The sequence below is a fragment of the Podarcis tiliguerta genome (assembly GCF_965153285.1).
Source record: "Podarcis tiliguerta genome assembly, chromosome: 3".
Lineage (NCBI taxonomy): Eukaryota > Metazoa > Chordata > Lepidosauria > Squamata > Lacertidae > Podarcis > Podarcis tiliguerta.
Genome location: NC_139536.1, coordinates 21403924 through 21426263, shown reverse-complemented (window position 1 = coordinate 21426263; position 22340 = coordinate 21403924). Strand labels below are relative to the sequence as shown.

The window sequence follows — 22340 nt, the reverse complement described above, 5'->3', positions numbered from 1 at the left end:
GCTTTTATACATAGCCATTAATCTGGTTGCTTGTAAAGAGAATTTCCTTTGAGTAACCAGGTAGAGAAGTTTTATAAAAACAGAGTTTTGTAAAATCATAATAATAAAAAATCATAGAGTTGAAAGGGACCCAAGGGTCATCTAGTCCAACCCACTGCTCGAACCAGCAACCATCTAGTTAACATCCATGGGCACTGACCCATTTGGGAACAATAGCAACACTGAAGAAGCCATCTACATATTAATGAAAAGATGCTAATTAATAAGAATGACTAAGGGCCAAAATGATTGATGTCATTATAGTTTATTGCTATATTTGTATAATGCAGTAAATGTTAAATATTGGTTTAATTTAATAATATTGGGGTAAGGAGGAGGCCATTGTGTGATAAGGCTCCTACCTTTATCACTCACTAGAAGCATGACAGGAACAAATAATATCACATTTTCATTAATGCAGATGAAGTGTTTAAAAATATTACCATTTGGTAATATTTACTGGCATAAACTATATTAAGGAATAATTCAAATACACAGTAGAGTGGGGCATATTTGTTGTTTTAGGAACTAGATGGCCTGCAGAATTTTTGTTGATGCAGCTAATGACAGAAGGAGAAATAGCATCTCTTGACTTTCAGGACTGCAGAGTTTTAAGCCCAGCTGTTAGAAAGCACAAATTCTTTTAAAGTAAACTTGATCTGAAAATTATTCTTACAGAATAAACATGGAACCCTGTAGTGACGTGTTTGTAGAATCAATTTTGGAGTGCAATGTTATTTTAAAGGATCTTGGCAAAGAGAAGTAACACTGTATTGTGACATTAACTGGAGTGTCTGGTGTTTTCTGCTGGATCAAAACGGCTGGAATTTGATATATGATGGTAATTAATATGGCTCATTCTGAGAAATAGACTCATTCCAGTGAATTTTCAGTGCTTTTGCTGGGTTAATTGGCAAAAAAGAAAGGAATACATAAATATGTACAGTAGGTACTGGCACAGATCTGAGACTAAGATCCTGACAGAGCAGCTGCATATTGTAGAATGACAGCATTGGCTGTTGGAGGAAATTTGTGCCAATTTCACTCTTAAGCAAAAAGTAAATATTATATTGAACAGCCCCACACAGGACGTCTTCTGGAGATCATGTAATTTAAATACTCTGTTGGAATCTGAGTGGATGAAAAAAGATATCAGTCTTTGGGGAGTAAGAGAATAATGCACAATGGAAAATGGCAGTGCTGTAGCAGAGCACAGTGTAGTATAAACCAGAAGTTTTCTCAGTAAGAAAGCTTTTATCTTTTCTCTCTTTTTCCGTTTTTCCGTTTCACTGGTCTATGTATCAAAACTGAAGAACTGTAAAACTGCAGGTCTTCTAATTGCCTAAACTTTTGTATTAATTTGTGATAACCCAATCTATCAGCAAACTTGGTTGACCTTATGAAGACACTGTTTGGGTATGAGTGTGGTCATGATTCGCAGGAGAGAGTAACTACTAATGCTGGTAAAAAACCTGATATATCCCAATGTTCACTTTCTCAATGGCAGAGGTACAGTCGTACCTTGGAAGTTGAACGGAGTCTGTTCCAGAAGTCTGTTCGACTTCCAAAATGTTTGCAAACCAAAGTGTGGCTTCTGGAAGCTCCTGCAGCCAATTCGGAAGCCGTGCCAGACATTCAGCTTCCGAAAATCCTTTGAAAACCAGAACACTCGCTTCTGGGTTTTGATCGTTCGGTAGCCGATTTGTTTAGGAGCCAAGGTGTTCGAGATCCAAGGTACGACTGTACTTTATACAAACTGGCAAGAAGTAAAGGTCAGGCGCTGTTGGAACTTCCTTTGGAGAACCTGGGAAGAATGCTAAAACCTTGAAGCTTCAGCACAAACCCTGACACCTGTCCTTAATTGAACCTTCCCTGCCAAATTCCTGTGGGCACAATAACTTGTCAAGGAAGCTGTGGAGAAGGGCAAAGGGGGAATGAGGCTTTTCATGCCTTCACTCCCTATCTCAAGGGGACACACTCATGCGGTCAGGCAAAGAGATGGATATAGAGTCTGCTTTGCTTTGCTTTTCGCTTTGATTAATATGAAAGGAATTTGTTTCAGACTTTGTAGAAGCTGTGGTACATCCCAGTGCAGCAGAGGAGATATGTAACTATACCGACAGCTGTCCTGACATTATATGTTGGCCATTGTGTTTGTTTAGTGGCCATATTAAGGCCCATACATCTTTACTTATCAATTCAGAGCCACATGAGCTGTGAACTGCAGCTCCCTTAGAATCCCAGTGTACATTTGGAGTTTTGTGTCTTCCTGTGAAATCCATGTTTATAAGTTTTCTTGACTGCCTTCCATGAAAATGCACAATAATGATAAATATGTGATTTGTACTCTAGCTGAAGTAATATACAGTGGTACCTTGGTTTTTGAACGTCTCTGTTAACAAACGTTTTGGAACTCAAACGCTGTAAGCCTGGAAGTAAATGCTTCGGTTTTCGAATGCACCTCAGAAGTCGAACTGGAAACGCGGCTTCCATATTGAGTTTTCTGTATTGAGATTTCCGTTTTGAGACTTCTATTTTGAGTTTTCGGTTTTTGAACGTTTCGGAACTCGAACGGTCTTCCGGAATGGATTTCGTTCGAAACTGAGGTACTACTGTATTTGCAGGGACTAGCTACAGTTGCCTTATCTCTTAATTCTTCCCAGTCTTGGCATTTCTTAACCAGCTCTTACAATTCAACCCTTAGTAATTTGGCAGGAGCCAATTCTGACAACATTTCCCATTATTTAATGTATATCGAAATAGAAATTTGCCATGTAAATATTGAAAAAGAGAAAGTTGATCTCAAGACCCTAGACTGACCATCACCTATTAAAGTATTGCAATCTTGCTTACCTAGTTGAGTCACCCAACTGTACTTACTGATATTACCAGGCTTATATATATATATCTACCTTTTTTAGTTTAATGAAAAGTGTTCTTTATTTGGAGAAAATTGATAGCAAATATTCGAAGATCTGATTGAATGTAAGTCATAAACGTAGACTAAAATATGATACAGTTTGTGGGATAAGTAGAAACAAAAATTCTTCTAAATAAAGTCTAAAGACTTTCAGCTGAACTCTGTGAAATAGTATAGAGTGTTCTACGGAAGAGACTGCAGGGAAGCAGATCTCCTTTGCTTTTGAACTATTTTTCCTTAAGGCATTAGATATTTATTCACATGTGGCTTTTCTCTGTTCATTGTTGGAACAAAAATAACTCACAGAGAATTGTTTGATTAGTGTCAGATGTAGAGTAGTAATTTCCTGAGTTTAGTTGTATGTTAAAAAATCTGACTCATTTTTGTGTCTTTAATGATGGTTTTACTAAGTATGATATATATGTAACCAGAGTTCCGAGTTTGGGCATTGGATGTCAATCAGCCAAAGGCCTGGTTGAAGAGGAACATTTTTGCCTGGCACCTAAAGGTGTATGGTGAAGGCACAAGCCGAACCTCCCCACAAATGGGGACTGCAGAAAAGGCCTGTTCTTGTGTTGCCATGCTCCAGACCTCTTGTGGAGGAGGCACAGAGCCTCAGAGGATGATCTTAGGAATCTGGGTAGATTCCTATTGAGAGAGGTGGTCGTTGATGTATTGTGGTCCTGAGCCGTTTAAGGCTTTATAGGTCAAAAGCAACACTTTAAATTGGCCCCAGCTACTGACTGGCAGCCAGTGCAGTTGAGCCAGGATCAGTGTAATATGCTCAAACCATCTTGCCCCGGTGAGCAACCTGGCTGCCGAATTCTGCACTAGCTGAAGTTTCCATACAGCCCTATGTATGATGCATTGCTGTAATTGAACCTAGAGGTTACCAGAGCATAGACAACAGTAGTTAGGCTGTGCCTGTCCAGATAGGGGCACCATTGGGCCACCAGCAGGAACTGGTGGAAGGCGCTCCGCACTGTGGAGGCCACCTGAGCCTCAAGTGGCAGCAAAAGATCCAGAAGTAAGTCCAAGCTGTGTACCCACTCCTAAATCTCCCAACCATCGAGTTTATGGAATCGCCCACTAACAGTGCCTCCATTTTATATGGATTGAGCTTCAGTTTGCATCCAATCGATTACCAAGATAAGACAATAATCTAGTATATCCACTGCCTCACCTGCAACTGTAAAAAAGAAACAGAGCTGTGTGTCATCAGCATATCATTGACAATGTACTCCAAAACTCCAGATAACCGCACACAGAGGTTTAATGTAGATGTTAAACAGCATAGGGAATAAAATTGAACCCTGAAGAACCCTACATTGAAGGTTCCGCAGGGCTGAAGAACACTCCCCAAGCTACACTCTCTGGAAACCAAAACTACCACAAAGCAGTGCCACCAACTCTTCTCTGACAGCCACTCCAGATGGACATCATGATTGCTGGTACTGAAAGCCACTGAGAGGTTGAGGAGAATTAACAGGGACACATTTCTCTCATCTCTCTCCCGACACAGGTCATCATATAGGGTGACCAAAGCAGTTTCTGTGTCAAAACCGGGCCTAAAACATGATTGAAATGGCTCTAGAAAATCAGTTTCCTCCAAGAGCACCTGAATCTGGTCTGAGATCACCTACTCAAGAACCTTGCCCAAGAAAGCGAGATTAGAAACTGGCCGGTAGTTACTTAAATTTTCTGAATCCAGGGAGCATTTCTTGAGGAGTGGTTTTACCACTGCCTCCTTAAAGCAAGCAAGGACCACCCTGTCTTGCAAGGAGGCATTAATCACTTCCGTCCCCTCTCTACTGGGTTTTATCAGCCAAGAGTCCAGAGCGCAAGTATTTGCCCTGACTGATACAAGCACCTTGGCCACATCCTTGAGCATTACTAACTGAAACTCATTCAACACAACAAGACTAGACTGTGTTCTGGACACCCATGAGATCCATCTGCTATAACTGTGGAGTTAAGATCTCGGTGGAGGCAAGCAATTTTATCCTCAAAATGTTTTGCAAACAAGTGACAAAGGGCAGAATTCAAAGTAGACCTAAGGAGATTGCTGCATCAGCACAAGTGTTTCTGCTTGTCTGGTGAAATTAGCTCCCTCTCCCTCTGTACAGTACTCGTAAGAGTTCTCCTGACCCCCCAGGCTGATCTGAGGAGGGTGTGGGGGAAGGAGGGGGGGGAGCCCCATTGTGCTATTGGGACTTGTTCTGGCTCCTGCTAGCACAGCTATTAAGTTGAATCCTGCCCAAATGGTAGATCTCCAAACTGAATTAGTGAGGTAAAAATTTACAATAGAGAAGGAAGATTAGAAGGAGTAAGAGTTGCTTTTTAAAGATTGAGAGAAGGTTAAGAAAAAAGTAGATAGTTTAGAAGTAGAGAAACATCAGGACAAGATCGTTGCAAGAGACTTGTGTAAGTGAAGAAGAGGATGAAGAGGAAAAGTGCACTTAGAATAAAACAAGAAAGCAAAATGAGAAACTGAAATAAAAAAAAAGCACAAATAATCAACCAGGAATAATAGCCAGTAGAAGATTTTTCTGTGGCCACCAACCCAGGAAAAAGTGAGCTGAGCAAGCCATGTGGATTTAAGTTTTGAAGCAGATAGGGAACCTTTCTTAATGTAAAGGATGTTCCCTCAGGGTAATCTCTCAAGGGCAACGTACTGGCATTGGCTGGGGCTGAAGCAAAAAATGGGTGGACCATTCATTTCGCTCTTTTTGCCACCCCTTTCCCTCTCTCTCTTTTCAGCTTCCATTCTAGGCAGAGAAAGAGAGCCTTATCTTCCTCCCTGCTCACACCGCTCCAGGGGTACTAGAGGAGGGACAGATTGTATTTTAGTGTTTTCTTGGAAGCCGCCCAGAATGGCTGGGGAAACCCAGCCAGATAGGCGGGGTATAAATTATTATTATTATTATTATTATTATTATTATTATTATTATTATTATATTATTATTATTATTATTATTATTATTTCTGTACCTATTCCAGCAGCTCATTTCGCTTCTGTGCAAGGTGGGGAGAAAGAGGCTTCCATGTTCCCAGCATGGAAATAGTGAGGAATGAGGCCGAGAAGCAGAAGCCATGAGGCCAGACAGGAATGGACTATGAGCCAGAATCAACCTGTGGAGTGGTGGTTCTCCACCCAATTTTAAAATGTTGTTATTACATTGGGTGGCAGTAGTTAAGGACAGTCTGTAATAAATAAAACACCTGAACATCCTTCTTAGAGCTTGCAACAATTCCTCTTCCTGGTAGTTTTGTCAGAAAAAAAATACCCAACTTGAAACATTAGCCAGTTTCTATGCTGACAGCTAAAATATCTGCTTTTGAGCATACAGTTAGAGCACCTTGTGCACTGCATGAATCTGAGAGTGTTCAAGTAAATGTCCAAGTTACAAGATCAAAGCTTAGATGCTGCCAGAAAGCCGTCCAATTTATCCATACTGTGAACTCATGCAAAACTACTTAACATACTTTCTTGACACAGTCAACTTTACAAGGAGCTACAATTTGGTATTGGCATTAATTTATTAACTAGTTAAGAACTATTTTCTAAGTGCATGCTCCATTAACAATTCAACTTGGGGCTGATTTCAGTTTTATTCTTTTCTCCATCTTAAGCCCCAGACATGAATTTAGCTGGGTATATTTTTGCTTATCATAGTCACAAACATGCACTGGACTAGATGGCTAAATTTTTGCTGGTTTCTGAACGGGGATTTAGGACCACGTGTTTAGGAATGATCAGGTGACCCATGGTAAAAGCGCTGGTGGAAATTCTAGTATGAGGGGAACAGGGACACAAGATCCTGTGGCCCACTTTGGCTCATTAAACTGTGGCAAGCACTTGCAGAATATAATGTCTGAATGCTGTTGGATAAACTGAAATAGCTACTGTCCAAATACTTACCTTGAGACAGGTTCAAAGACAAAAGATCAACACTGAGTTTCATGCATGCCATTTGCTTATCAGCTGATATGCTGGCTTTAAGGTCATTAACAGCCCAATCATATTTATGGCTATTAAGAAGTAAACCTCCTTTTTTGAGTTACCTTTCGTCTCATTTATAGTGGGTTATGTGATACAAACTATGAACCAAGAAATACCTCATTCAAATCTTAGCTTAGGTCAAAGCTAAACCACAGATGATACTAAAGATGCAATTCAGAAGCACATTGGGGTTTTTTAAAAAGTCGGTGCAGAGCCCTCTGATTTTTATCAATACCACAGTGCATAGGGATGGGACGTTTTATCCATCAATCCTGTTGTGACATTGCAATGCTCCCATTAGCCGGGGGGAGGGGGAGCTTTTACTGACCCTAATCGGAGTTCTTCTCACCCCCAAGGCTAAGAGTCATAGTGCTGTGTATGGAGGGTGATTTTCTTCAGGATCCCAGCTAGGGAGGGTTAAACCTCCCCTCCCCACATGCTAGGCTTTATGAGAATCACCTTCCCTGGAGTTGCTATTAAATTTTTTTAACCTTGATAACCTTCCAAGTGATAGATTTGATCCTCAGTCATGAACTCTCTGGGTGGTCTAAGGTAGGCTGTTAACAATTAGGTCCACCCACCTTCGATTGCAATATGGCAATAATATTGGTCTACTTTTATAAGACTGTTGTATGGACCCTCAAGTTAATGTATATGAATCTCTTTGATTCCTCAGAAAAAGTGCTATATATTATGACGAAGAAGAATACTTCCATTGATAGCAACCAAGGGAGCATGCATTTCATTTTTATTACTACTAAAATGTCTCTTTACAGATGCAGCAACTTGAAAAGCAAGTGATTGATGCAGATCGACAAGCAGAAAAAGCTTTTCAGCAGGTATGTTCATAATGCAGAATTATGTACAGTAGCAACAATGTTCTGAATTTAACCTAATGTAACTTAATGTAAATTTATTTTACAGGCAACCCCGCCCTCCGTTCGGTCCCCTTACAGTGCTGAAAACAACTCATGCATTGGTGATGACACATCAATTAGATGAGTGCAAAATGGTCACCACCTGTATTTATATTTTAAAATCATATTTTAACCCATTATTCAGTCAAGTTTTAATGGGCAATCAAAATCCTTGGCTGGCAGCAGCGGGGCTTAATAGATCCGTATAAGTACCTCTACAGGCCCACCACTCATGCCTGCCAGGGTGGAAAAATGGGGGCAGGGGAAAAAGCATTTTTGCTATGCCAGCTCCCAGGTTGACACAACAGGGCCAGTTGAGAATCCAATGAATCCTGTGCCAGCCTTATTTCAGGAGTTCCTGCAGGCTAACACTGACTGGTAGCAGCTCTCCAGGGTTTCAGTTTCCCAGTGCCGTCGGCCTTGGGCATACATTTGTATTTTACCAAGGGAATACCTCAGAAAGCTCTGATTGGAAATAGAGCCCTTTGTGTCTACAAATTGCAAAACAACAGATTTGTGATCATCATATGTGATGGTGTGCACAATTTCCTACATGAACATGATATTTATATAGAAAATGCATCTAGTGTGAAGAAATCCTAGGTAGGAGTGGAGACAGTTCCATAAACTTGTGAGATTACAAATTTGCTATGGACAGAAGCTTTGGTTCTTCAGATTTAATTAGAAACTGCTAGGATCGTTCCAGATTTATTTCCCTGACGAGGCTGAATTTAAATAGGAAGATAATATCAACTGTGAGCAGCATGAATCCCTCTTGGTATGCCTGCCTTGTAATGCCTTCATGGCCTAGCCTGAGTGCCTCTGCAAATATGTTAGCAATTTATAGATAACTGAGCCTTGACTTTTATCTTTAGCAGAGTTGTTAGGCATATTCAGCTTTTCCAACACTTGACCACATGCTCTATTATAAGCTATGTTTATACAAAAGGAGAAAAGGGTGTTTTAGGGCTTAAATTTATTTATTGTTCTTGTTTAAAATAGACATGCTCTGTGCCTGTAAATGTCTTTGTTGACAAATTATTACAAGGTTGGCCCTAAAACTTTTTAACTCAATAAATTGGTAGTTTGCATTTAGCTTCTCTTCTGCATTCTGTCTTTTATAAACATTCATTCCCACACATGGTATAAAGTAGTCAGGGAAAAGTTCAAAATAGGCTTGAGCAGAACTGGTTAGAGGGGCGTGCAAATGTTTTTGCCCAGTGAAACTCTCACCCCTTCCTTTTCTGCAATTTCCCCCATCTCTTTGCAAGAAAGTGAAAAAATGCGGGACTGCTTTCATTTGTTTCATGGAATTTACTTTTAAGTAATTCCCCCCGCCCCACCTATTATTTGAGAAGATCTCACAAATAATGCTTTGATTGAATTATCCATGCAACGGTTACCAGGGCACTGTTAAATATTTTGCCAAAAACATAATATAATAGTTTATGCAATTAATATTAGACATGTTACAGAAGCAGGACCTTCATAAACTATCCATGTGTATCTGTGCTGGGGATCTTGTCTGTTGTATCGGTTTGGTCACTCCATCTCAGATGTTGCAAAGATACAAAATATTTTTAAAAAGTCAAAATGATCCATGGATTAAAGCACATTCTGTGCAATATTTGGAACTGTTTCAATTTTTAGTTTTAGGACAGTTAAGGGGATAGAAGTTTGTGGAATTATTTAAAGATTTTGGAGAAAGTAGACAGAAATAAATTTCTTCCTCTCTCACAGTACCAGAACTTGTGGTCATCCAGTGAATCCATTCGCAGTAGATTCATGACAGACAAAAGAAATTCGTTTTTCACACAATGCATCATTAACTTATGGAATTTGCTGCCACAGCATGTAGTGATGGCTACTGGATTAGATGACTTTAGAGGGGGAATTAGACAGATGCACTGAGAATAGATCTCTCAGTGGCTATTAACTAAACTTTTGAAGATATTTAGCTTTTGAAGATGTTTTGAATATTGCTGTAATCAGTTCTATTACTCTCTTCTGTTACTTTTTTATGTAGTTTTATATTGCCTTTTGAATGTATGGTAACTTTTTATTTTGTTAGCTGCATTGATGGGTTTGATGTTAGCTGCATTGATGAAAAGTAGCATAGCAATAAACAAACAAACTAGGGTAACTAAGTGGAATGCCCCTGTTCAGAGGCAGAATGCATGCAATACTAGCAGAAGACTTCAACCTTTATGCCCTGCCTGCAGCGTTCTGTGAACAGCACTGTCATGTTTGTAAAAAGCAGGGGATTATCATTGTGAGAACAGAGTGCTAGAACAAATTGGCCTTATCCAGCAGACTCATAATGTTTTTATAATCCAGCTGTTCTGATTATTCATGGGTGTTCCTCCACTTTTTGCACTGGTTCTTACAGGACCCTGATTCAAAATTCTGGAGTTTATGTTTGAGGAAATGGGCCAGGAAGAACTAGTGGTTCCCTTACTAGGCTGCGTATATTAAACGGAACAAAATTAAATAAAATAGCACAAGGTGGCTGTGCAATTTTATTGTAAGGAATCTGTATGAAAACCACTGTGGAAATGCCATTTACAGTAAATAGTAGAGAAGCAAAGTAGATCTAATCCCATTTCACATAGTAAACAAATTTTGGAAATGAAGGTTAACTCACGTAGTAACAGAGAGTGTTGAGATTGTCAGCACGTGTGATGGTTCACTGTTCCCCAACCAGGGAATCCTAGCAAGAGGCCATCACTGTTTGTGTATACATGCTGGTGTTTTGCAGAGGGAATGTGCATGCAGCTAAAGCAGCTCTGTTGGATTTTGTAGTTGGTTAAGCACAGTGCAATGGCAGATGCTTGTCTCAGCTCACAAATGGCTTGAGCAAGCAGGCAACAATATTGGTGGACTAAAAGTAATCTGCTTTCTATTTTTTCAGGAATAGTTAAAACATTTTCTCTATGAGTTCAAAATAAATTGCATGCCTTAAATAATCCCTGCTAAACTTTTTAATAGTAATTATAAAACACTGGTGTTCATTCGTTGTTGTACATGCTGGTGATCCATACTATTCTTGGGAGGCACTCTACTCACAGAACTGCCCTGCTGATGGAAGTAGCAGGAGGTGATTTCTGCTTATTCCTCCAGCAATCCGTGGTGTCCACCCAAAAAGTTGTCCCAGAAGGAAAGAGTATCTTCCAGAACTGTGTGGGAGATAGACCTGGAGGCTGCAAAGGAAAGGGGGAATTACCAAAATTACCCTCCTTCCTCCAGCAGCTCGAGGTGGCATACATGGTTCTCTTCTTATTTTTGTTTCTGTGGTGTAAACAGTTTTCATATATAGTGCTATGTTCTAACTTTTAGGTGCAAATTATGGAGGAGAAACTAAAAGCTGCTAATGTCCAAACCAGTGAGTCAGAGACAAGACTATATAAGAGATGTCAAGATCTGGAGACACTGGTGCAGGAGAAAGATGACGTCATACATAATTTGGAAGAACAGCTTGCAGAACAGGTTGGAAATGATATGGCTGTCCCTCAGTTACATACATTTATAATTTGTTGTATAGCAGATAAGAACCAAAGTAGGGAAAAGAATCCATACCTTCTAGATTTTCTTCCACTGAAAGCCTTGTTGGAAAAAGTAATCAGATTCTGTAAAGATATCTATTCATATCTCAAATTTTGATCAGAAATGTAAATGTGGATGACTATATTACATGGCATGCATCTGAGAAGGAGATTTTGAATTGGACCTTTTCTAGTTGTTTGGGCCCTTAAAATTGTGTTTTTAAAAATTGTGTTGGGGACAAACTTTCTGCTTTCTTCAAACACTGTATTATTTTGATTCCTGGAGCAACTGTTCCTTTTTTGAGGGGCGGGGTGGAATTCTTAGAACTTCATAAAGCAGCTTCGCAGAAGATCAGACTTGAGGCTCCCAACATATATTTTATGTGTTGCCATAATAGCACTGAGATCCAATCTAGTCCCAGCACAGCAGCATCTGCCATAGTGTTAATGTACTGATCTCTTGTTCCTGCCCTATAAAACTTGTACAAGGGCAACTGATGCTTTCCCATTAGCTGGAGGAGAGACTGGGGTCACTTTTGTGGTTGAGGATCTGGATTTTTAGTGGAGGTATTTGTTGTTTCTACAAGAGTGGCTTTTTGTAAGGGGATGAGAGTTGTTGGTTGTTTTCGTAAGCATCAGATACTGCTTTAATTGCATAATGCCAATTGTTGGGTGGACAAAAACGTTTCTTGGGGTCAAGAATGCAAGTTGCGAAAGAGCTGAGTCTGTCATTTTTTCAGAAGCAAATAAGAATACAAGAGGCAAAAATTATAGAAGAAAAAGCTGCCAAGATAAAAGAATGGGTGACAGTCAAGCTCCATGAGGTGAGTGCTGTGAGAAAAATGTATCAAAGATGAGCAGCAAACACTTGAAAATGCTTGAAAATGTAGCAGGCATTATATGGGTAAAGTTTTTTTCATTATTACGTTCACTGATCCTCTGCCAACAAAATGGCAACTCAGAACTATGCACAGATGAAAATCTTAGTGGACTAATTCACGTTCCTTTAGCACACAACTGCCATTTCCCAACTTATCTACTCACTAGTAAAAATGAAAAAGTGAGTTATTACCAGCTTTCCAAATAAATCCACCAGTTTTACTGATATGCAAAAGTATTTACTGGTCCTTCTGGCCATTCACACATATGTTAATCATCTGTGGGACATAGGCAGCTTGAAAAGAGGATGCGCTATCCCAGATGCAGTAACTGCTTTTCTCCAAAACATCAGAGAATGGGAATTTAAAGATAATTAGGATTCCCCCTTTCTGTGCATTAGAAATAAGAAAATACTTTTGATTTAAGGTGGTTGATGATGAAGAGAATGGGTTGGTTTTAGTGCCCTTTTCTGTCTTAAGATTTATGGCAGCCATAACATGTATAATTTTTCAAAATGAAGAAATAGGAACCTAGAAACTGAAATCACAGAATCATAGAATTGTAGAGTTGGAAGGGATCACAAGGGCCATCTAGTCCAACCTTCAATATAAGGTTGCCCAAAGTGGGGTTCCAACCTACGACCCTGAGATTAAGAGTCTCATGTTCTACCAACTGAGCTATTCCTTCACTAAATAAGCATTGAGATCAACAACTGCGATTCTAATAAACATTTAAATTATATTGTTTTCAGATGTGGCAAAGATATACAAGTATGGTTTGAATATTACCTACCTGAAGCAGTATTTTGGACTATTCATACATATAAGATAGGGGGAAATGGCTTTTCTCTGGATGCAATGTTTTTCAGTGTTTCTACTCATGAAAAGGAGCTTCTGTCTATATGCTTTCAGCTAGAAGTGGAAAATCAGAACCTTCGCATGTTAAATCAAAACCAAACTGAAGAGATGAGGATATTGCAGACTAAATTGCAAGGTAGATGTGGAAGATTATCTGAAAACAGCTTTAAGTGTTATGTACTGCGTTTCATTATTAGAACATTAGCCAGCATGTCTTTACATTAAGTATGTAAGTATTTATAACAGGTTGTATTCTGTGCTAATGTTTGTGCCCCGGGCACAGAATTTTTATGGGTGGAAGTTGGATGAGGAATGCTTCCCCAACTCTGAACCTTGGCTACTGTTGCAGGTCCCTTTCTTGAAATATTCTTTCCCGCTCACAAAATCAGTCCTTCCGCATGTGCAGAGAGAGGGGAAGAAACGTGTCCATGCGCAACTCACACACTGGATCCTTGGAATTCTTGCTCACTTATTTCTCCCATTTGAGCCCAGGTTTGCTGCACTGGTACGAGCTACAAGTGGGTCGCCTCGACTCACAGCTAGGCAGTGCCAGGCTGGCTGCAAGCACCCTGTCCATGGCAGGGGAGACGGGTGGATGGCCAGACACATGGTGGTGGTGGCGCCCCAGCCTGAGGAGGTGCGCATGCATGTCCCACCACTTCTCTGTGGCTCCATTTGGCAACAGCAGCAGTGCTGCATGGAGGTGCCTTGATAGCTGGGCGACGGCAAGCACCTCCATCCTGCCCACAGCCAACTTCCTCTGCCCGTTGCCCTGAGCTTCATTAGAGACGCTCCCACTCACTTCAGCACACTAAGGGGCGCAATACCTGCTCTGCCCTGGGTGTTGGCAACCCGTGCAACACTACTGGTGAGAATCAGCTGGTACATATATTTCCCATGCCCACAATAGGAAAATATGAAGTTGGGACCTCTAGCTTCCTTTGCATTATTTATCCATTTAGATTTCATTTTTAGGTAGATGCCACAGTGGAATTAAATCACTTGTTTGTGCCATTTTCTAAAACCTAGACTTAAGATTCGTTCAGATGTTGTTTCTTTGCTTATATTCTAACCCTCTGCATAGGAAGTATCTAGAAAATTGTTATATGTATATTTTGTAATGTTGGAATTTTCAGAGATGGATGAGTTGCTTGGATGATCATAAGACACAGCCACAATTTTTTATGTGGCTTGGGAAACCCAGCCAGATGGGCTGGGTATAAATAAATGATGATGATGATGATGATGATGATGATGATGTGGTGGTGGCAATGATTCCTAAATCAGCCTTGAGACCCTTCTATGAAAGGAAGTTTCAAATGGCTTAAATATATATATATATAATAGCTGTATCAGTCCTTCCACTTGCATATACTCTTCTACTGATAACTGTGAAGACGCAGTAGAAAGGACAAATATGTTGCTGATGCTTAAAAGCAAGCTTGTAAATCAGAATTATGTAGTCTTTGTCTCTTCTGATCTGTAGCAATGCTTACAGTCATCAGATTGAGGGTTTTGCAGATTTAAAACCAAATGAAAAGATGTTGTAACATACATTTTCAAAACCAGTATAGGAATAAAAAGCTGCCTTATAGCAAGTTAGAAAGCGATAACAATGAGGATCCCTAGAAGTCAAAGCATAAACAATTACAAGACCTAGAATAATCTATATATCTTTATATATACATCAATGAAGATACAGAAACACAAAACCAAATAATATAAATCGGAAGATAGGACATCAGCAGACAAAAATCTGTTTCAACTGTTTAGTCTTTTTTTAATTCAGTCTGTTTTCTCAGTTGTTCATGAAGAGTGTGATAACATTCAACTCATGAAGAGATATCCTGGTTCTTCTTGTGCTTTTCTGGCCAATAAAGGTTATTTCTTCTGTGCAGTTGTTTTTGTCATGATGAATTGCTTTTTTGCCTTGATGAAAAACAGTTTTTTCCCTACAAGTGCATGTACAGTCTTTGAGTGAAATATTTTATGGTTCATCTTGGCTAAAGAATTCATCAGTGCAAACACAGCTGCTTAGAAAAATGAACCCGTATGGGCCAGAAAAGTGCAAGAAGAACCAGGGTATCTTTTCAGGAGTTGAATGTTATCACTCTCTCCAAGGACAATTGAAAAAACAGACTGATATTTATATTTTTTAAGGAAGACTGAGTTTACCGATGTGCCATCTTCAGATTTATATTATTTCTTTTTGTGTTTCTGTAGCTACACTGATGCAGTTTATTTTATTTAGAGAGAGAGAGAAAGAAAGAAATACGACCCCATTTTTATATACAGTCATACCTCGGGTTACAGACGCTTCGGGTTGCACGATTTCAGGTTGTGCACCGCGCCAAACACGGAAGTACCAGAACAGGTTACTTCCGGGTTTCGGTGCTTGCGCATGCGCAGAAGTGCTAAATCGTGCTTTGCGCATGCGCAGAAGCACTGAATCACAACCCGTGCAGACGCGGCACTGTGGGTTGCAAACGTGCTTCCCACACAGATCACATTCGCAACCCAAGCATCCACTATACTGGGTCTTGTAATTTTTATACCAGATTTGTCCCGTTAATCTAGTCTTTCTACTCTCATTGGTAGCAGAACTCTGATCACATACTACCTGTTTCTTTCAATTAGAGATACCAGGGATTGAATCTGGACCTTTTGCATTCAAAGCTCTACCACTGAGCTTTGGTTCCTCCTCAGAAGGGGTCAGTGTTATTTACTGCTAAATTGGAGAATGCCTTTTGACAGAAGGGGGGGGCTAATACAAGCCCAGTGTTGTTGTCTTGGTACAGGAGCCAAGAACTAATTTCATTGTATGTGTGGAGAATCAGATTCCTGTTCTCGGTTAGCAAGAACAAAAAATATTCCTCATAAATGATAGCTGTTCACCACTTCCCACTTCTTCCATAAATTTTGCTCATACAGTGGTACCTCGAGTTACAAACGCTTCAGGTTACAAACTCTGCTAACCTGGAAGAGTTACCTTGAGTTGAGAACTTTGCCCCAGGATGAGAATGGAAATTGTGTGCCGGCGGCGCAGCAGCAGCAAGAGGCCCCCATTAGCAAAAGCACGCCTCTGGTTAAGAACAGTTTCAGGTTAAGAACAGACCTCTGAAACTAATTAAGTTTATAACTAGAGGTACCACTGTATGATGGATTTCTTTCTTTCCACACTTAATAGAAATATAAAAGAAAGAATTTCAGGTAAACATGGATGCTAATATAAAAATTCTTGGGTCTTACAGCTTTCAAGATAAATAAGAAATCTTTTAGTATACAACAGCAGAATATATTGAATCTTGATATTTGAATTATTGCTGCACAGAACTTCAGGGGAAGAAATCTGTTCCTTCAGCACAAAAGCCTGGAGAAGGCCAACGACTGAGCAGTTTGACTTTTGGATGCTTCTTGAACCGAGCAAGAAGTCCTCAGCAAGTTCCAAAGCCTGACGATACAAGCAGCTCCTCATCAAAGCAAGCTGAACCAAGTGAAGGCAATAGCAGTCTAGGTATTTGGGGCATAATTTTCGAAGTGACCAGTAATTCAATCCTAAACAGATTTACTTGGAAACAATTTACATTGATACCAGTGGAACTTTATTTCTAACTTTATTTCTAGGAGGGCTAGAGACTTCTTTTTAAAAGAAGCTCAGATTCTGGGGCCTCTGCTGGGGGCGTGGGTTGGCTGGGTTGGCGATCCTGGTTATCAACCTGCATCATAACAAGCAAGTCTGTGGACCAACTTTGGCCAGAAATACCACCCTTTTAAAAACTACATGCATGTTACAGAACTCATGAGTGAAAACACAATCTAGGTGTTTCCCATGAATTGAAGCAGGGATTGAGAAACTCAGGCCTGGAGCCAAATGCAGCCCTCCATGCCTCTCTATGTGGCCCTTAGAACTCTTCCCAGGCCACACATACAACTGGCCCTGCTTTGTGACTCGAGAGTGTTTTGCCTGGCTGGAATGCCCACCGGTCTTGAGAGCGTTAAACTTTTGAAAATATAATTAAAGTTGAGGAAGAAACTGACACAGAAATTTATTCTTAATAAGCTTCATAATTTTAAGCTTAGTCATCGTGTTCTGTTCATTGTAATATGTCATATAATCTTTTACAAGGGCTGCGTATTTTAATTTTCCATCTTGACCAACAGTGTTCGTTTTATCAAAAATTTCAGTGTGAGCATTAGAACAGTTTCAGTCTTATCTACAAAGTAGTTAACCTGGGGTCCTTGCATTTGAAAAGGAATAGCCTTGTTTTTCAAATGTGTTAACATACTGATCACAAAACTACATAATACCAGCAACTGAAAGCTTAGGATAGGATGAACTCATCTGGCACTTACATTGCAGGGGTGCTACTCTGGATTTGTCAAGTGCAATGATGTTGCTGCAAATGTTTTAGGTTTGAAATGTCACTTAGCTTATGGAGAAGTACTCTGACCTGTTTGTAGCTTAGGTTGTAGGTTAAGAATAGTTTCTATTACACTTTCCTTCTGATTCTGTATACTTGGAAGTGAAAGCTGTTCAAGGACTGGATAGTAGGGCTGCAGTGCAGAAGAGTCACAGCAGACAACAGGAGAAACTAGTAGAATGGTCAGAGGAGGTATATTTCTCCGCCTTTTCGTTGTTGTTATCATCCCCTCCTTCAGATTGTATAAAGAAACTCTGTATGACAAAAAAAAGTACTTGGGCTAGTTGCAAAATCCCAGACAGAGCTTTCTTTGGGCTCACTTTTGAATTACTCACTGTGTTCTACATTTTCAACCTTCAGGTGAGAGCCATTTTTGAATGCTCCTCCACGTACAAAATTAACTCCATGTACAAAATTAAACCCTAACTCCTCTGGAAATAAGATTCTAGCCTTGCCCTTCTCCATTTTTTCTATACTAGTTTTCTGTTTGAAGGAAGTTGTCATTTTGACAAAGCTAGTGGAGTATTAAAACCAGCATTTCAGTCTATAGCAGCCTTTCTCAACCTGTGGGTCCCCAGATGTTGTTGAACTTCAATTCCCATCACCCCTAGCTAGCAAGGCCAGAAGTCAGGGATGATGGGAGTTGTAGTCCAACAACATTTGGGGACCCACAGGTTGAGAACCACTGCTCCACAGGGATTTGGTTCACTTATTTGTAGATCTGACCATATCTTAGAATGAAGCTGCCAATGTTTCACATAATATTGTATACTATTTGTATACAGTATTTTTCCATGTATAAGACTAGGGGGTTTTTTTAACCAAAAAATTAGGTTTGAAATTGGGGCTAGTCTTATACATGGGTAGTGCTGAGGGGTGTTTTCTTAATTTGGAGTCCCCCAAAATAGGGGGCGTCTTATACACAGAACTATACGGTAAGCTGTATATCACAATTATCTTGATTGAAAACAAAGGTGCATTTCAGCTGATGGACACATTGGTTATAAATTACAACCTGCTGCCTTCATTAAAAGTAGTTTTTCCAAACATGTCGTTGTTACTGTTTTTCCAGAGAAAGAAGTCCAGGAAACATCTCTTCTTGGCCAAATGTATGGGAGTAATAGAGTTCTGAAACCTCTACAACATAGCTCTTGTATGCCAGAACAAAGGCAAGCAGTAAAGTCAAAAGACCTAGATAGTAATGTATCAAAGAACTCCTGCATTACAGTAAGTGACTGGAGCTCTGATGAGGAAGAAGGAGGCAAAGGAAGATCAAAATCTAGGTGCGTATCCACTGTTTCAAGTCACACATCTGAAGAAGGCACAGGCTATAGCAGAATTGGAAGTGAAATGTATTTGACAGCATCAGATGACAGCAGTTCTTTTTTGGAAGAAGAGAGCTTCCAAGCTCAGGGAAACATATGCAAAAAACTATATTCTTGGCAACAAGGGTCTCCATGGAAAAACCAGAACCATCTAGTTGGAAAGAGCAACTTGGAAACCTTCAGCGAAAAGAAGGATCATGATAGCTTTTCAGATGAACTGAATAAAAGGTTTCAGTCCCACAGGCTAGATTATTCATCCTCTTCCAGTGAGGCAAATACTCCAAGTCCAATTCTAACGCCAGCTCTAGCTCCTAAGCATCCAGCACTGATCCTGGCAGCAGGCGCTGTGTCTGGCAGACAACTTGATTCTCCATCTAATCTGCCGCCTCCAAAACTGAGGACTCCTAGCATCTTTACTTTAAGTGCAGCATTGGCAAAAAAACATTTCAGCCAGCCTCCTCTATGTTCGGACAAAATGTTTGGCAGAAACAGAAATGCTATAAGCATGATACGTCCTTTTAAGCCTCAGGAAACAGACATAGATCAAGTGGATGGGGAAAGTACAGAAGTTCTGGAGAAGATGGAGATTAGTTGTAATGAGGAATTGTTTACCTATGACTCCTGTGAGACTCAGTGTGCAGAAACCTTGGACTCTAATGATGCAAGGAAAACTACAAGCAGCAAGCCACCTACTCCTCCTCTGCATCGATTCCCCTCTTGGGTAAATGAAATCATAATATTCTGGCATGTTAATTTAACCAGATATGGTTCACATTCCCACTTTTTTGGGGGGAAATTATCCTCTAAATGTTGCTATCAACATTAAACGTGGGCATATGTTGCTTCGTTGAAAGCACATGTCATCTCTCCAGTCAGAATTGACCACATATGAAATAGCTACAAGTGTTAATTTTTCAATGCAATAAATAAATAAATCTTGGTTTATACTTCAGAATACGTGAGAACAGATTAGAAGCTCGACTAGGATCAATACAAGTTCATGAAATTTGTCACTGACTTCAGTGGGGCTAACAATAAAGTATTTTAAAACCCTTTATAATTTCCCTTCTTTTTCGTAACAGGTTATATAATTTAACCAGGACAAGAGAGAGGGCGGATGGAGTAGAACAGGAAGACATTAAGTTAAATATGACAGCACTATTAGATGAGTTGATTGAAGAGCCTTTACTAGATTTTCCACTTTAACTTTAATTTACTACTTATTATTATTTAATCAAGGGCTGGGGGTGGAAAGTTTGAATCCAGGCAGTTGTGCTGGGAGTGGGAAGTTAGTGTTTTCCATCTCATCTAGTATGGCCAGAGTGCGTGTGTAGGAAATGCAAAGAAATGTATTTACTGCCACTGGTATTCACAGTTTATAATTTCCTGTGTTTACCTTTCAGTTACTTTTTAATACTTGGAATATTGCTGTTTTCTGTGACTTACATAGGGAAAGTGATAGGGAGAGTTGAGGGAAAGAGTAGTACAGTGGTACCTTGGGTTACATACGCTTCAGGTTACAGACTCCGCTAACCCAGAAATAGTGCTTCAGGTTAAGAACTTTGCTTCAGGATGAGAACAGAAATCGTGCTCCAGCGGTGCGGCAGCAGCGGAAGGCCCCATTAGCTAAAGTGGTGCTTCAGGATAAGAACAGTTTCAGGTTAAGAACAGACCTCCGGAACAAATTAAGTACTTAACCCGAGGTACCACTGTACAGGTAGTTGTTACTAATGTATGCAGTTTGGTGGAAGGTGATCTTAAAAGTATGCATTTCTCTGAAAAAAAATCTCAACTGTTCTAAACACATTTAGCTTCTTTCCTAAGCACATTTACTTAAACAAACAAGCATCCTGTTGACTTCAGGAACTATAATAGGTGCTTAGGAAATTATAGGTTAATTGAATTTTGATAGCAATATATAGTGGAAAACACATAAATGACTACTAAAGAGAGCTTATGGGCAGTATCCAACTTATTCTGTGCAAGGATTTCTGCTTGCTCAGTGGACCTTTCTCCCCCATGTGCCATTCTGGGGGTTTCTCCAGCCCTCCAGACCAAGATGTGGGGACAGCATCGGACACATATGGAGAGAGGAGAGGTGGGAAAGCTCCCTTGGGTAAATGGAAATCTTTACATAGATTGAACAAATCAGTTAGATACCATCCTTAAGCTTAACCATAATTATTAAACAACATTAAAATATTACCATATGAAGAAATTGGTATCAAGCGACAAATATTTCAGTAAAGAACAAATCATGTTGCTGATAATCAAAATAAGCTTTGTTGTACTAGCCAAAGGCCATGACAAAACCATACAAACACTATCAGGAAAAGAAATATCTATATAACTATGTAACTGTATGTAAAAAGCCGAGCCACTGCCTGAACCATCAAAATCATGAAATGCTGCTAATAAAAAAAATGCAGCAATGTCTGAAAGAAATACATTTTATAAGAAATAGCTGCAAAAAATAGAGAACTAATATGCAAATAACAGATTATCAATTTTTGGCATCAGCTGTTAAAATGTTTCCTAACGTTGAAAAGAAACTTAATTCTGCTCCCATTTGAATTTAGTTGCAGTGGGCCATAGATGTAATGTGAACACAGCCTAAAGTTATGGAAAGGCTTAATAAAATGTATTCTAAAAACCTCTGTTTGTATATCAGGAAAGCAGAATTTATGCTGTAGCCAAGTCAGGCTTACGCTTTTCTGAGGCCTTCAACATGGACTCTTTCAATAAAAGTAAGTGTGACAAAGCTGTATGAAGTTTGAAATCTTTAACAGGTACATATTTTTCAACTCAGTGAGACTTACCTCAGAGTAAACAGGATAAAAATCCTTTGCTTGCCTATTTGTGGAAATAAAAGTTCTCAAAAGAGTACAAATGTTTTGCTTTTTTACTTATATATATTAAGATATATATCTGATCAAGCATGCTTCTTATATTCATGACCATTTACATTACTTTTTACTAGCTTTTAAAATTTAAAATTAAAATCTCCTTTTTTTCGTTCTATTAAAAAATATTAACATATCAAAAATGTATAAATTTCATAGAATGCATTTTGTCCTCATGTTCTTTTACCCTCTTAGAACTTGTACATCTGTATCTGACAGTCTGTTTTTTCTTAAATATAATTTTTTATTGATTTTCCAACACAATTGTACATGTCTATCCAAATTTTAACAAATTATTCTTTTTGGACTTCCTTCAGCTTCTCTGGTAATCATCCGTAATTACTCTTCAATACGCATTCCCTTCAATGTATTGCCATTTGTCTTCCCTACCCTTTCTATTTCCTTTTAACAATACATCTTAGACTTTTACAGTGCTTCTTGAAACCCCACTAGCTTTGTTTGCACATCACATACATTTTTCAGGTAATCTACAAACATTCCCCAATCTTCGATGAACTTTTGGTTTCGATTATA

General features: G+C 39.4%; 1 protein-coding gene across 3 annotated transcripts in view; it reads left to right on the top strand.

Moving 5' to 3' along the window:
* Positions 1-22340, top strand: part of PLEKHH2 (pleckstrin homology, MyTH4 and FERM domain containing H2) — a 60480-nt gene that overhangs the window by 10797 nt on the left and 27343 nt on the right. For 2 of the 3 annotated variants that reach the window (XR_014509400.1, XM_083432936.1), the window contains exons 3-9: positions 7739-7801; positions 11216-11365; positions 12162-12245; positions 13212-13293; positions 16489-16671; positions 18651-19624; positions 21575-21650. Coding sequence is in view for 2 of the 3 variants with exons in the window: in XM_083432936.1 (XP_083289062.1) it covers positions 7739-7801; positions 11216-11365; positions 12162-12245; positions 13212-13293; positions 16489-16671; positions 18651-19624; positions 21575-21650 (1612 nt within the window). In the remaining variant the exon portion in view is untranslated. The remainder of the gene's footprint in view (positions 1-7738; positions 7802-11215; positions 11366-12161; positions 12246-13211; positions 13294-16488; positions 16672-18650; positions 19625-21574; positions 21651-22340) is intronic. The other variant, XM_083432937.1, reaches the window with a different exon arrangement.